At 31.8% G+C, this 16443-nt stretch overlaps 1 protein-coding gene across 7 annotated transcripts in view; it reads right to left on the reverse strand.

The window, feature by feature from the left end:
• Positions 1 to 1573: 1573 nt before the first annotated feature.
• The window catches only part of bi (T-box transcription factor bifid), a 383693-nt gene continuing 368823 nt past the window's right edge, over positions 1574 to 16443 (reverse strand). For 5 of the 7 annotated variants that reach the window (XM_075362524.1, XM_075362522.1, XM_075362521.1 and 2 more), the window contains 2 exons: positions 10026 to 10298; positions 1574 to 3683 (listed from right to left, as the gene is read on the reverse strand). In XM_075362524.1, coding sequence (XP_075218639.1) covers positions 2977 to 3683; positions 10026 to 10298 — 980 coding nt within the window. In that variant the 3' untranslated portion in view covers positions 1574 to 2976. The remainder of the gene's footprint in view (positions 3684 to 10025; positions 10299 to 16443) is intronic. The other 2 variants (XM_075362523.1, XM_075362525.1) reach the window with 2 other exon arrangements.

The following is a 16443-nucleotide window of genomic DNA, read 5'->3' on the forward strand; positions in this document are numbered from 1 at the left end:
GTATGAAATATTTTATTTTATAACCCGGTTATTTTCTTTAAAATAAAATAAAATAACACTTTAGTAATCGAAAGATGAACTCTGATGAATTTCTCCGTGTTTCCATGTAAATATCAAATAATAGAACAATAAATATACGAATTTTCGTATCCTTTCCCAGAATTAACGAAAAGAACAGCATTTACGAGGTAATGAAGAGGGACAGTCTACAAAAAAGTCATTAAGATCTTTTATAGGGTTTTGTTTTTTAAAGTAGTTTTGTTATTTTCGTTTATTTGTTAATTCGTTTTATAATAAATTTGGATAATTCATATTTATTTTAAGGAAATTTTTATTACTGTATTTTTTCACTGTTATTTTCATACAAATCTACATTTATCAACCGCAGAGAAAATGGCAGAACATATAACATTTTTTTAAATTAATTATTTTTTTCTTTTATTATAATAGTATGTAAGGAGAAATATACTTTATTAAGGGTCGAAGTTTAGTCTTCAGTTTTATTTTATTTTTAAATCCTTATTCTGATTTGGAAATTTTTTTTCATAGTAATATAGTGATTATTACTACCTATTTAAACACCGTAGTAAATCTTCGTTGTCATATTTCATGATTAGATATCGTTTATATTTATTCGCTTAATGAAAATATATACTGCATTATAACCTATGAGTCGTACTTAAGTAATATCACATTCTCAAAAACAAATCGTAATTTTGAAATTAATTTGCAATAAATTCCTTTTAAGGTAATTTACTTTTAAAAGGTTTGTCATTAATTATTTTTAAGATATTTTGAAAAGACAGCAAAAAATTATTTTAAAAAAAAATCTTGCATATCGTTCGCTGTGTCCATCGTGTTAGATTCTAATTAACCCTGAAGTTCTGTTCTTTACGTGTATTTGAAATAGGATATTTTTGTAAAGGTTTCTGTTATTTCGAAAAGAATACTATAATCATTTCATATATTTTTTGAAAGTCGAATTAAAATTTTAATATCTTCTCCGGTTAAGTTTAATACTCTTTGAAGTAGTAAGGGATTTGTCTGTTTTATTAATAAATGACAGTCTATTAGTACTTACCGAATTAGTATAGCGGAATCACATTTTCTGTTCGAATAGAAAATCTCTCGCTAGCTGGAGCACAGTTCCCCTGTTTTTCTGAAAGATACTTTTTTTATATATTTTTACAATATTTACTCCGTTTCCTGTTACTCCGTATATTTTATTTTTGGTATTTTATATACCGTTCAAGAGTACCGGTGACCTACAGGTGTAGGTATACCTTAACTTTTAGTTTTCAGACAGTTTCATTTTTTTTTTTCTGTTGGGTAAGGAATAGAGAATCTTTTTTTTCTTTAAATAGAACTTCTTTTGTTCTATTGAAAAAATCGGTTTTATTTCTTTAATTCTACAACTAAACGACGAAAAAATCTACATACTTACTCTTTATTAATTTAATAATAATAATAATAATAATAATAATAATAATAATAATAATAAAAAAAAAAAAAAACAACAAATAGGGTAAAAATAATAACTCATTGAATACAACAAATTGGGTAGTTAATAATATCTGTATTCACATAAATAATTAATGTATAATGTATATATACATTATATAATTATGTATATATACATATACATATAAGATACAGCCACAATTTTTACATAAGTATAGATATATATGTATATATACCTACTCGATATAGTTTTATACAGTATACTAAATAATAATTTCGTTATGATAGTCTATATTGTAAAAGTAGAATTAGGCTGCTGGCATATGATATATAATGTTATTATTGCTATGTCACCACCTTTTGACCTCAACATAAAAAAATTAAACAAAAAAGATGTAAAAAAAAAAAAACAAAAAACGTGGCTTACCAGCCCAGATGAAATTTATAGTTTCGCTTCCGATTATTAGAACACATCTCTTTCGTCTATGCAAATTTCTTTGTGCAGATGTTTTGTCTATAAAGCTAACACCTAAAATAAACAATAGTAATTATAATAATAATAATAATAATAATAATAATAATAATAATAATAAAAATAATAATAATAATAATAATGATAACAACAACAACAAGTATATTTCTTATTACTCACTGGACTGCAAGCTCTGGTTACAATATATATTTGTATTTATATTTATATTTATACATATATATTTATTTATATATTTACAAAAATGTACAGTGTACTTTCTTTAATGATATACACATAGCAGCCTAGCCTTTAATAATTAATTATTTTTACAAAAGTTCAATCGGCTCGACAGCACTTGTCCTTTACAAAAGTTTTCATTTATATTAATAATTATTCTTAAATAGGTATTTACAAAATTTAATTTTCGATATGGTTTATTAAAATGTCCTCTTACAAATAAATTTATTTATACAAAATGGTTTATCGGCCTCAATGCGCCAGAGGAACAATGCACGTAAATATGCTGCTTCCGGATATCATATCTCCTTGGTAAAATATTTAAAAAAATCTTTATCACCACTATAGTCCGTTTTTTTTATTTTTTATTTTTACTTACACTGTTCGTTTTGACGTTACATCAGTCTACAATTTCCTTTACAGGGTATTTTACTTTACATTTGAGTTTACACTTTGTATAAAAATCACTTCGACGGTTTAATCACCCGTTCTTTTTTTATAATTTAATTTTATTGTACAAACGTTTTAACGATAAAAAAAGTTACTTGTTCGATAACGAATCGTAAATTAAAAGTACCTAGAAACAAGTAAATAACTTATTTTTATTTCTTATAAACTCGTATAAAAATATCAACGAAAATTCTCGTGTGTAATTATTTGTCGGTTAAAATGAAATTAGCGATTAATTAGGAACAGATACACCGGATAGGCAGCAGATGAAAAGGCTTACGGAGGTGGGGAGACCTGCGTAAAACGATAGGCTACACCGATCGCGGTACGGTCGAGTCTCCACCTCCAACGTTTTCTCATTTGCCATTATTATCTTCACTTTTTATTCTGTCGTTTAAGAGGTCGCTGTGCGTCTTCACTTCTAAACCGTTCACCATTTTTTCTATGCTTTTAAGTTCGCTGGCGGTCGACGTCGTCTCCGGTGGATTTTGCGGAGTCGGAGGTCTGGAAGGCGAACGGACCGGTGAATTAGCCGGCCCGGGAGATCTTGTAGCGGGCTGGAGGACAGGACTCGTCGTACCGGGACCTGGAGTCACGGTCTCGAAGGCGGATCCCAGTTGCGAGCCTCCAACACCGACCAGCGAAGCGGGTGCGGCCGGAAGCGAGTACGGTGCGAAACGGTGAACTCCAGACGCAAGGGCGGCGGCTTTTAGTTGGTGCGCCGTGTGCGGATGAGGCCCGAGTCCTGCAGCAGCGCTGTACGCCGCCGCATGGCTGAAGAAGGCGGCCGGATGCTGAGCCGCTAGGGCCAACTGGGCGTTAAACAAGAGGCTTGATGTCACTCCTCCTTGATGAGCCGCCGCTGCTGCCGCCGCTCCTGAGAACAACGACGACAGAGGCGGCCCTGGCAGCAAAGGATGGCCACCTCCAGACGTTCCAGGGTACAGTCCGTGTGGATAGAGATAGGGCAGAAGATGCGGTGGCGGGTGAATCGGGGGTCCCACGGAGATATTAGGTGACGGGTAATCTCCTCCACCACCGGTCCCGCTCCCGTGCTGCTGACCTAGAACGCAAAATAAATTTAAAATTACACACGATCTTAAGTCGGATGAAATTAATAATTTTAACATTTCAATTAGTTTTTATTTTTTATTTTTTTAACAAACTCCAACCGGAAAAGATTACAAGCGAGGAACTGTGAAAAGGATTTTTCTTCTAACAACCTTTATTCTATTTCGAATGTAAACTTTTTGGATACATTTTGTTTATCTTACAATCTACAGGGAAAGTCTGATAAACTAGCGACCCGATCAAAAACCGAATAAGATAGACAGCTCGTGTACATTGTCATGCACTTGAAACGTTTCTTTCTATGTACGCAAATCTTTATGTTCTCGATTTGTTATCTTCCATTTTTTGTTCTGGGCCAACTACAACAACGATAAAATAACACTTTAGAAAACACGCACGCTTAAAAAATGATATCTTAAATTAATTTAAGATGATATTAAATCGAATTATAAAGCCCGTTCATACACTATAAAAAATTAAGCGGTTTTAATTTTACAATTGAAAAGGAGTTGTAGTAAGAGAACGGTTAACCGTAGACATTTTTTTAAACGAAATTTTTTTTATAGTTTGATAAACCTTATTACGCATATCAGACAGAACAATACAAAAAAATCAGATATTTTACTACGTATTGATTTTAAATTATAAATAAAACGGATTCCAGAATATGAATTTTGAACGTCAGGGTAAGTATTATTTTAGCCAAATCTCTATTGTCGATGTAGAGAAAAATAATAAATTACGATTAATAATAATTAACGTTATTATTTTAAAATAACAATAAACAGTAACAATAATAAAATACTTAAATAATACATATTTCTCAAGAAAAAAAAACTTTGCCTGAAAAATTGAATAAATAAAACTAATCAGGATAAAGATTAGAGCTCTCCAGGACCAGATTCTGGAATTTTATTCATCAGCGATGGACTTTTAGAATAAAGTGGCAGATATAAATAAGATAAACGGTTTAATCACAGTAAATAATGGATAAATTGAAAGGAAAGATCACGTTCCGGTTTTTTTTAAATTATACATTTTTTTGTGTATGTATGTATATTTTTTGTACGTTAACATATCTTCAGTGCCGGTTATCGGTGTTACTCTCCTTAGCATTTTACCTTTCTCTGAAAGTTATGTATGTGTTTGGACTTATGACTATCTAAAAAAATTGTGCTATAAAAGCCCCTGAGTTCTACTAGCGTGGTAAGCGAAAAAAGTAATTTTTCTTACGTTGCGACTACAATATTTTTCAATAAAAAATATTTTATATTAATATATTATATTTTATTAAAAATATTTTAATTTAAATTAAAAAAATACAATTTCAATTAAATTTAAAAGCGGATATTTTAATTGTAAAAGCAACAATATAATTTTAAATCTTACCTTCATGTAGTCTTTATGAACATGATTTTACAGAGCGAAGACAGATGACGTATTATTAAACTTTTTTTTACTTTTAGTATTTTTTACGGAACGTATTAACATTGGTTTGTTACAAAATTTATTTTTCTTTAATTAAATTAAATACCGATCCCTTTTTCTAGTTAATTGTTTATTCGACAAACTCTAATCGTTTGTCAATGATGACAAGAAATTTGAAAATTTAGCCAAATTATATACTATTGATTTATTACGTATTTAAATAAGTGTAATGAAATAGTAACGGTTTTGTCCTTTTTTTTAAATTAATTATTTTTTTTTTAAAAGGAAATCTTACAGAAATAAAAGCGGAGAACGGAACAGAAAGTAAAATAATTATGTTAAATTTTAAGATAGAAGAATATAATGTACAAGTCGGGGAATTTTATTATTTAGGAAGTAAAGTTACATAGGATGGAAGAAGTAAAGACATCAAAGCAGACTAATACAAGCAAGAATCCTTCCGTGCTAAATGAAAAAGTACTACGCGGTATCAAGGATAAATTTACGAGGGCCGTTGGAATGTTCTCGGCCTGACAAAAAGAAAACACAAAGTTTATCGTAAATTGTTTTTAACGCAGTCACCTTGAAATTAGATAGATTTAGATAAACGAGCGACTTTTTAATATCCTTAGTATAAAGCGATCTGCACAACTCTTCAAAATAAACGGTCGTCTCAGATTGACCGCATCGTTTGAAATGAATCTCCATCCGGCAAGCGTTTCTTCAGTTTTGGAAAGAGGAAGTAATCGCTGGGAACCGAATCCGGCAAATACGGTGTGAGAGGAAGCGTTTCGAAATGTAGATGATGGATTTTTACAGCGACAATCCGAGACGTGTGTGCAGGCACATTATAGCGGTGAAAGAACAGTTTCTTTTCGGTTGTATGCAGACATTTAGCCTGAAAAGCATCTTCAATCTGTGAAACGATCCTCGGTAATGGTTCTGCCTTTTTTCAGGAAGTCTACGGGGACCGCACCACGAGAACCCCAAAAAACCGTACTCGTGACTTTTCCTGTAGACGGAACCATTTTTGCTCTCCTTAAAACACATTCACCTGCTTCCACCCTCTGGACTGTCGTTTGGTCTCTGGCATTTTATGGTGAATCCACGTTTCACTATCTACTGTTGTAAACCGAGCAGAGTTCGTTTACTCTTACAAAACGTCTTCCACGTTTCATCTACGTTTTACTGTTTTTCTACTTTTTCTTACGTTTTCACCTACGAATATAAAACGACTTGGACGTTTTACCGGTTGTAGATGAATTCAGCGGAACCGCGTTTAAATGAGTCCAAAAATTCATGAGAAGTGTTCAGTCGAATGTTAACAAACGCGGCACTCGTCGAGCGGAAAACGTTTTCGTACCCGAATCATCGTGTAAAATGTAGCGGACACAGTCTGACGAGATGTTTGCGAGATTAGCGAGCTTGCTTAAATCATTTATCAGGCTATTGTGAATTTTTGTAAGGATTTCGTCGGTTGTAGCGGTTTTTCGGCGTTCATCATCTTGAATTACTGTTCGACCGAGTTTAAATTCAGCAGCGCACTATTTTACCAATCAAAAACAAAGGGGAATAAGCTTTCTTAATTGGAATCTAACTTGTTTTGTTTGTCCATCGGGGTTGTCAATCTTTTAAAACAAAGTACATTTACAACAGCTCCAACTTAAATTTTATAAATTTTTCAGAAAATGTCAAATTTTGTTTGCGTTACTCGATCGCCTCAAACAACCGACTTAACCCGCGCGTCTGAAACTTCTTACGCCATTTAAAAGATCATACTAGACAAATATCATATAATTATTTGGTGATAGTTTAGTAATTTCTGTGTCAGGTCGATAACTTTCCCAACAATCCAGGTAATTCTTAAGAAAAAAAAAAGATCCCAAAAATAATATTTTGAAGTTACCTGCGAAAACTGAACGGTAGGAAATTATGAGAAATTAAAACAGACTGTAAAATTTTGTTACGGAAAGATATTGAACGTTATGTAGGTTGGTGAAGTCGGGTGTGAGGAAATTTTAACAATTGTTTATGAAGAAGAGTAAACTGGTATAGACTTTTATAAAAGAAAATTTACAAATTTGGTATTTTAAGATAATAAAAAGAAAGAATAAGATTGGAATACACGAAACAGAAATTTGAAAATGTAAACTGCGGCAGATTACTCGTGTTCAAAATACTTAAGCTTAGCAGAAATAGAAATATCCCATTCCTTTCATAGCTCTCAAGAATTTTTTCCAATTTTTCTTATTAATTTATCTTTACTGAAATATGGCCAACATAGGTACAGCTATTGGATATTTCTACCGATATATCATTTGGCGTTCGTTTAATGAGTTTTACAACCTACTATTTTTTGTTTCCCCTTAATTGAAGATGAAATTAGTAATGCATAGATAATTTTAAAAGGGTACTCGAATATAATAGATATATTTTAAACGGTTTGAGAGGAACTCGGAATTTGCAGATTTGATTTAGGAATTTCTTATTCTAATACAGAATTTTTAAATTAGAATTAGAAAGGTCCCGGTTTCGATTGCTAGTCGTATCTGTCATTTTTCGTATATTACAGAAATTTCCAAATTATACTCAAAGACAAACGTTAAACTTATTACACGATGAAAAATCCTCAAAAAAAAAAATTTATATAGGTATACGATCTCATTTCAGTGCTCTTGTACAAAGCATAAAAAGCACTTCTGAACTGTAATTGTGAAAAAGTTATCGACAAACAAACATGAATCATTTTGTTGTACATGTTTTACTATAGACTGTCTCCACAGTCTGTTAAGCTCCATAACCGCATTATTTATAGTCAACGCTGACAACAGAAGATAGTCCTGAAAATAATATAACAACGATCAAGAGTGTTAAGTTCCCGAGCCAGGTTTTCTATAGTAAATGACAAGTGAAACGGTTCCAATTGCTTTGTTTACTATGTCGAATACACACACGACAAGTCCCCAAAATTCATGTGAAATTAAATTTATATGAAACATTTTCGACTCTTCTCCACAAAAACTGATTATAAACAATATTGCTCTCAAAGAAAGCGATTTTGAATGATACGTTAAATACCTTACGTTCATCTCAGACATAAGAAAGACGGATTGAAAGTGTAAAGAGACAAATTAAGGCAACGCATTATATTTAACTTCTCTACTCGGTAATGGAAAGAAAGGAATAGCGTTTGATCAGATATTACTACAGTTTACGGAATATTTTTCAATGTCATGATTTTTTTTTCAATTGATGTTTTAAAAAATGTTTTTTGTTTGAAAATAGTAAAAATTACTTATATTTTTTAAACAGCGGTTATATTATTTTCTGTTATTTGTCGACGCGGTATATAAGTCTATATATCGGTTAAATTCTGAAAGAAACGTCCGTGTTTCTATAATTTTGAACTGTCTTACTGTTGTTTTTGTAATTGTAATTTTAAATCGTACGCATAGATCGGAATTTTTCTTAAGCCGTCCCTTCTTTCGCTAGTATCTACACAACTAAAAATAATTTTTTCTGTGCTACTCGATTAAAAATGCAGTCGTGTTCGTTATAGAGAAGAAGTTATGAACTAATTAGGACTATCGATCTTTTGAATTAGTTTTATTTTTTGAAGTAAAAGACGCGATAAACAGTGATAAAATCAATATAATAACATGTATAAGAACATATACGCCATGTTAACAGAAACGATCGGCTGTTTACTCGCTGTCATCTTTTGTTCTTTTTTTATTAAAATAAAAAATCGATCCAAAAATAATCTGGATTAATGTTAAATACAATTTTTAATGTAACTAGAAGAAATTACTGTTCAAATATCGGCTTCAGACACAAACCAGAGCGTCACTATAGCGATTCTTATTACTACTTTTTTATTTAAAAAAAAAATTATTTAGGAAAATTACAAAGCTACAATAAATAGATTTACTACCTAAGCAGTAAGTAGTCAAAAAATTACTATTTTATTTATTTTTTATTTATTTTCGAGCATAAAATGTCATCGGGTAATATTTATCCGACTCGTTCAACAACCAGTGACAGGATAAAAAATAAAATTGTAACTAATTAACTCGATAAAATTTCTAATAATAATTCCATTTACAGTTCATAATTATTTAAATATTATTCAACCGGTTGTGCGGACACCAAAAAAGAAAGTTCAATTTAACGGACGATCTATATATATCGTCCGTTAAACTAGCGACATAAATCTATCGATATATATATATATATATATCGATAGATTTAAGTCGCGCGTCTTAAAAAAAAATCCCGAAAAAATTTCTTGAACAATATTTTCGGGGTTTCAGAAATTTGAATAGATGTGTATTCACCGTAATAGCGGTTCTGTTAAACCGATCTTATATAATTGCATTATTTTAAATCGATTGTTGGAATAAATGCAGTAGACGTGTAATCGAAAATAACGGATTATATATTCCCTAAAGCAAATAATACATATATCTAAGCTATCGTTGTTCATGTAGAAACGTTTATCCTGGAAAATGTGATTCTAAGTTTTAATTTTGTAAACAAAGTACTTGAGGGATAAAATAAATTGATAAAATTCTATATTAAAAAAATATATATTTCAGTTTTATCAAAATCATACGAAGCTTTATTAAAGATTAAGTTCTGAGATTCTACAAAGTTTTTCTAAGCGTTAATACTTAGCGTTAATAAATTATCCTGTATTAGAATTAGAATGCACAATAAATATTCCATTTAGTTTATTAAAAATAGATCTATAAATAAGTATATACTTTCACCTATTATGTGAAAGACCCGTACTTTTTCGATCGGATTAAAATGTTTTTTTTCTAATTCGTTTACGAGGCAATTTTGTTAATACGGTACAGTTTAGGTACGATTATAATGATCAGTCGTTGAATATTTAACTTACCAGACGGTCCGGGGGCGACAGAAGAATCTTTATCGCCGGTCGGCCTAGGTGAAGAGGATGTTGTAGGCCGGAAGGCGGTCGAAGCCGGGCCGGACTCGGAACAACTGCTTTCAGGCTCGCTGTCGGCCGGTTCATGATGACTCGGTGGCGGCGGTGGCGGGGGCGGCAGAGGGTGCAGCGGATGATGATGGTGGTGTACGGCCGCCAGCCGCCTCCTCATCGCCTCCTCCGCTAACAGGGGATCGTGGTTTGCTGCGGACAACGAAAACCATGCTACGAGGGGTTAGCACCGTAAAACCATGATAGCCTACGCATATCGTAGGCCAAAAACTTGCCACTCCTTTTTCCACTAGTCTTTCTTCTCTGACATTCATTACTATAATTAAATATTGTATTTCCGTTATTTAATTGTACTCATCCGATCTAAATGTTATCGAATGTCGATCGGTATAGAACATTTGTCTTTTCTGTTTAAAAATTACGTATTAATCTACCGAGGAGTTTTTAAACAGCCGAGAGATCGTAAGCCATGGCCAAATTAAGCCGGTGGTTCGCATTTCGTTAAATAATCGCTGAAAAAACTTCACTATAACGGCCAGGACGTTCGACGGAGCGCTACGTTAACGAAACACAATACCACCGGCAAAATCCTAGATGAAAATCATTTCATTCCAATCATCTATCACCTTATCGTTTCATCGTACGAAGAAAGAAGTTATCTGACCTCTTTTAAGTTATTATTACTGTTGATTTCGACGAATACTTAAAGACATCGTGGATTATAAAAATGGCGTCCATGACGATGATGATAACGAAATTAAATGCGGCATCCGATAAATTTTTTAGTGTTACGTTTATTTCAAAATATTTCCATCTGAAATTCGATTAATGCTGATAACGAAGACGTTTTTATTTATTAGTTTTCTCTTCATAATCTAGCCGCTTAGATCTCTCGCCAAATAACTGTCTAAAAACTCCTGAGTTATCGCAGCAACACCTATCACTGTACGTTGTATTATTTATGAATATATATTTATGTTATTTTTAAATACTATTTCTTTCTCTGAAAAAATACTAAATTTAAAAATATTACATTTTTCTATAAATAATAAACGCCAAACGATATACTTATTATTCTTATTTACTGCATGATTTAATCAAAATAAATTTTAGTAGAATTATTTTATTAAAAAGATTAATAAATAAATCATAAATATATATATATATATATATATATATATATTAAAAGTTAACTGAGAAAAGCGATTTTTCTTTTTAGAAATAAATTACTGTTATCATATATTCAATTAATAAGAAAAAGGAAAAGTAATTTTTTTTTTATTGTTCATATTTTGTAAATATTTATTTTCTGTGAATCAAATATAATTTTTTTCCATTCGATACTACGTTAACTATTTTGTGTTCAACATATATGTTTAATTCTTTATGATTTGAAATTCGTATAATGGATATAGCATCTGTCGATTGTACAAAAATAAAAAAAAGGTATTTAATTCTTATTGTAATTTACGAAAATCTGTATTGTATAATCTCCGGTAAGGTAAATTAAAAAGCAAAATCTTAGTCGTTGATTTTGAGTAGCAGTAGAATTGTTATTTCCTCTTTCTCATAAATAGAAGTAATAATAATAATACTTCTTCGATATCTATTTAAATGTGTTATTTTTTTTTTGATTAGTTTTTTCATATTTTTCTTGGTTATTTGCGATCTTGAATGGTTATTTTTAAATAACATGGATGATCTAGGTCAGGTAGTTTATTTTTTTGAGCAGGCATCAGATCTATTAAATGTTGATTAGATTTAAGTTATTTTCATCGTTTGAATATGCTTTTTCTTGAGTGGTGGTTTATTTATTCTTTTCATAAGTTCTTTTTCTTTCCAGTTAAATTAAATCGCTGATGATTCCTCGGTTAAAACTTTTTGGTAATGTTTTTTATCTTTCTATATTACATATTTTTATATTAATATATCCGCTTATTTCAATAATTCGTTTGAAAATCAATATATATTCCTTCATGTACGTTTTATAATATCCTTTATTATATTTCTTTTATAAAAAAAAATTCTTCAATATTCTTCCTTTATTTTATAATTAAAAATATAATAAATATAATTTTCATTTTTACAAAAATAATTAAGATAGATTAAATTATTTGATTTATATATAAAAAAAATAAATAAAAAACTTTTAATTTAAATTCTTCCTGATCTCATAGTCATGTGATTTTCTTCAGTAGTAGATAAATTCTTCATTATTCATTAAAAAATTAATTAATAAATTTTTCTCTCAGTTTTTTAATTTATAATTTTTAATATTTTAACTATATATAAGAAATTATTATTTTAAGGATTTTTATTATTTAAATATATATATATATATACATGAATATAAAATTAAGAAAGGAAGAAATGCCTGTCTTCATTGCTGTTCGTTGTAATTTGCGGTACAGTTATTTATCAAATAATATTTTTCAAGCTTCTTTTTCTTAGACTTCATAAAATTTCTTCTTGTACATACACTTTGTTGTTTCTTCTCTATCATCTTCGTTTACATATTAAATATATGTATAATTAATTTAAAAAAAATAATAATTACGATTAAATAAAGTAATAACTAATCGTATATAAAGTAAGATATTTGAAATTATTACAAAATTTGTACTTTATTAGTTATAAAATAGAAAAATTATTAATATATTTTTTTTTTATAAAAAAAAGTAAATATTATATTATAGATCAAAGAAGAAAGCTAATATACTATTAACTGATAAAAATATTTATATTCTTTTGACTTTTTTTTATTAAATATAGTAAAACATACGTATATTTATTTTTATTATTAAAAAATAAATAAATAATAAAAAGGTAGTTTATTGAAAACTTGATGAGTATTGAAGTAAATAATTTTATTGTTCTTGAGATGAACGAATAGGTAGTTGAAAAGCAGAAGTTCGATTATCGTATGGCTTAGCACATTCACTTTCTTCTTTAATTCTATTTCTTCTCTTTTTCCTTTGTAGAAAAATCCAACTTTTATGAAATTCTTGCAGTGTGAGAAACGGTTTTCCATTTATCCGATCTTCTAAATTCTTTTATTTAAGTCTTAACATTCGAATCGTCAAGATGATCACGGTAGTGGCGATGGTAAGAATGACGATTTGAAATACTGTGGTCGATGACGATGATGAAACCATTGTGATTTTATTTTATTATTTAAAAAAATTACGGCTTAATTTTCGGAATAATCTGATTTTCTTTCTCATACGCACATAGCTTACAACTCTTCGGCTTTTATTTTTATTTTTTTTTTACTGTAAAATATTGTCGAACAGAAAAAACTTTTTACCGTTTATTTTAATATTATTTTTAAAAGTAATAATAGTAAGTAAATTAATTATTAATTGAATTACACTCCATAAGAATAAATATTTGTAAATCCAGTAATACATTCTCCGGTACTGATTTAATTTTATTATGCGGCAATATTTCTCCTCATTTTTCATAACTGAATACAAAAGATGTGCTGAAAAGAACACAAATGAATGTTAGAGATTCAGGCATCATTAAATAGCCTGTAATAAAGACTTCTCACACACACATATATTTACAATATACATATTTTATAAATTAAAGTAAAATATATCTAAAAATGTTATATATATAATGTATAAAACTACATTATTATCTAAATAGCATAAACATTTTATAGGTTTCTACAGCTAAAGCAATACAGGTAGCGCCAAACAACATGAAACCCTACCGTTGTTTCCAATAGATAGGTAAGTTAGAAATAAAACATAGGGCTGACACCAGGATATACGATTATTTCATTCTCGGTATGAATATTAAAGCTACAAATTTATCGTATTATGCACATAATAATAATAATAATAATTTTATTTTTATTTTTTATTTATTTATTGAGTTAGTTGTATCACAATCATGATAAAATTTCCTCTAAGCTACAATAAGCTTTTTTGAGGAGTTACGTAAAAATATATTTCCATTTAACTTACAGTATTAATTATAATATAGTATTTTATAATATACAATAATATATCAAATACTTTTTACATATTTTATACGTAATAATAATTTCGCAAACAAATCAAAACTCTATATTCTGACAGATAGAACAAAGATTTTAGTAAAAGTTTAAGCTAATACCAGAAAGTGATGTTTCAGTTCAGTCTTCATTCTAGAAATGCCATTTATAGATTTCAAATGATTCGGAAGTTGATTAAAATAAGAAGGAACAAAAACATGGGTATAATAATAATAATGATGCCCCGGATAAATCCAACCCCATGTACGTGCAAAAACACCTATGCATACGTCCGGGGCGGGCAACGATACGGTACTTCGGTACCAGCACTTATGTCGCCCACGGGGAAATGGTCTTGCTCAGGAACTCTTTCTGGAGTACGGGATTGGCGGTCCCGAGCTCTCCGAGCCAGTTGCAGTTGTGCTTCTCGGTTTCGCTGCTTGCAGCGGTTGTGGAAGGCATGACCTTGATCTGTTTGCCGACGCTGGGCGGTGTGCGGATGAGTGCCTTTTCCTCTTCTCGGTTGTGGAGCCGGGTTGAGGGTGGGCTGCTGTGAGCTTTCTCTGACGAAGTCTTGCGCCGTCCAGCGTGAGTCAGTCACTTCGGCCCTTGGCAGGGATTGTCTCATGGGTAGGGGTATTGGAGCCCTTACTGCTGCTTGCAAGTCCTGGAATGTTGGTATCATGGGTCAGGCAGTACCTGATTCCCCGGCCCGGGTTAAATTTGTGGGAAACGTTGACTGGGGGAACCCAGGCAGGATCAATGATCCGGAGCACGCCCAACAGTCTCTGCGTCCGCACCTTGTGACATATTGATTGGCAAGCATAGAACCATGGAAACAACAACTTTCACAGCTTCCGTGGCCGAGGGTCTACGTAAAACCCCTCGTTCTGGAGAACCTTTTTCTTCGGTAGCGAAGAGGAGGAAGAGTGATGAGTTTAATGATAAGGAAGAGTTTATAGTATTAGAAAAGAAGGATCGAACCAAGGTTCGACAGTGGATGACCTATTCCTAAGTATTTAATAATAAAGAAAAAAGATGGTGACTTTTCTAAGATCAGCCCCTTCGTGATAGCTCGTGGCATCACCGAAGCAGCTGGAGGACCGGTTAAAGATAAAATAAAGACTGCGACGGGATTATTTGTTGAAACCGTTAACGACTTACAGTCGTCTCGATTATTAAAAGCAAAGAAGATTGGACTTATCGACGTTGAGGCTGTATCACACGGTATTCTAAATACCTCTAAAGGAGTAGTTGTGTGCAGAGGTTTGTTTAAATGCACTGAAAATGAAATTGTTGATGAACTTTATGGACAGGGAGTCATTGCCTGTTGACGACTAAACACTCAACGAAACGGACAAGTTTTACCCGCCGCTTTGCACGTGTTAAAAGTAAACAGACCTAAATATCCCAAGAAAATAAAGGCAGGTAATAAGGCTTGATGTGCGTCCGTTCATTTCAACACCATTGCGATTTTTCAGATGTCAAAAATTCGGAACACGGTTGCGAGATGCACAAAGAAACAGATTTGCACGTGTGGCAACCCGTTGCACCCGGATGATCCGTGCAGGAACCCGTCAATATGTGTAAATTTTAATGGATAACAAAGCGCAAGATCAAGGAATTGCCCAAAATAAAGAAGGAAATTGCGATTCAGGAAATAAAGACCGTTCAGAAGGTCAGTTATTTTGAAGCTAGGAAAATCGTGCATAGCAGAACGCCAAAGGCCACGACTTATGCAAAGGTTGCTGCTGCTCCTGCAGTCACCTTCAAACCTAAGGACGTGGTAACACAACTGGAGCCAGTTTTAACAACATGGTAGAAAGAATAATTGATCAGAAATTAAAGAACCCAACATTTAGGGACAGCAGCCAAACGTCGTCTAAAACAAAATCGGATCTGCCAAAACAGCAGTGTCTGACTTCACTGAAAAATGAGCCTACGACTAATTCAAAGGCGAAGCAAATTAAAAAAAAAAGCAGCAGCCTGAAAATAAAGTTCAGTTTGAACAAATCTCAACTCCGGGACCCGCGAAACCGGAAATACCAATCTTAGAAAAGGAAGATTTAAGGAAAACTGCAATGGAGCATCCGAAATCACAGAGGCCTTTGGCTGAGAGGGCGAGACATTCGGCCGCCACACACGTTCTTGCAGTAAGTACATCCAGTCTCGACTGTGGCTGCGTCAATGGAGACGGTGACATCCAACACCGGCAGCAGGAGATCCTCCGCGTTTTTCACCAGAGGAACTGAAGGATCGATCTCGGATGTATCAGATCCCGCAGAATTACACATCGAGGCCTTCAGGAAAATGGAGAAGAACAGGAAAGAAGGATGGCCTAAAGGAAAACCA

The sequence above is a fragment of the Lycorma delicatula genome, chromosome 4 (assembly GCF_047948215.1).
Source record: "Lycorma delicatula isolate Av1 chromosome 4, ASM4794821v1, whole genome shotgun sequence".
Taxonomy (NCBI): domain Eukaryota; kingdom Metazoa; phylum Arthropoda; class Insecta; order Hemiptera; family Fulgoridae; genus Lycorma; species Lycorma delicatula.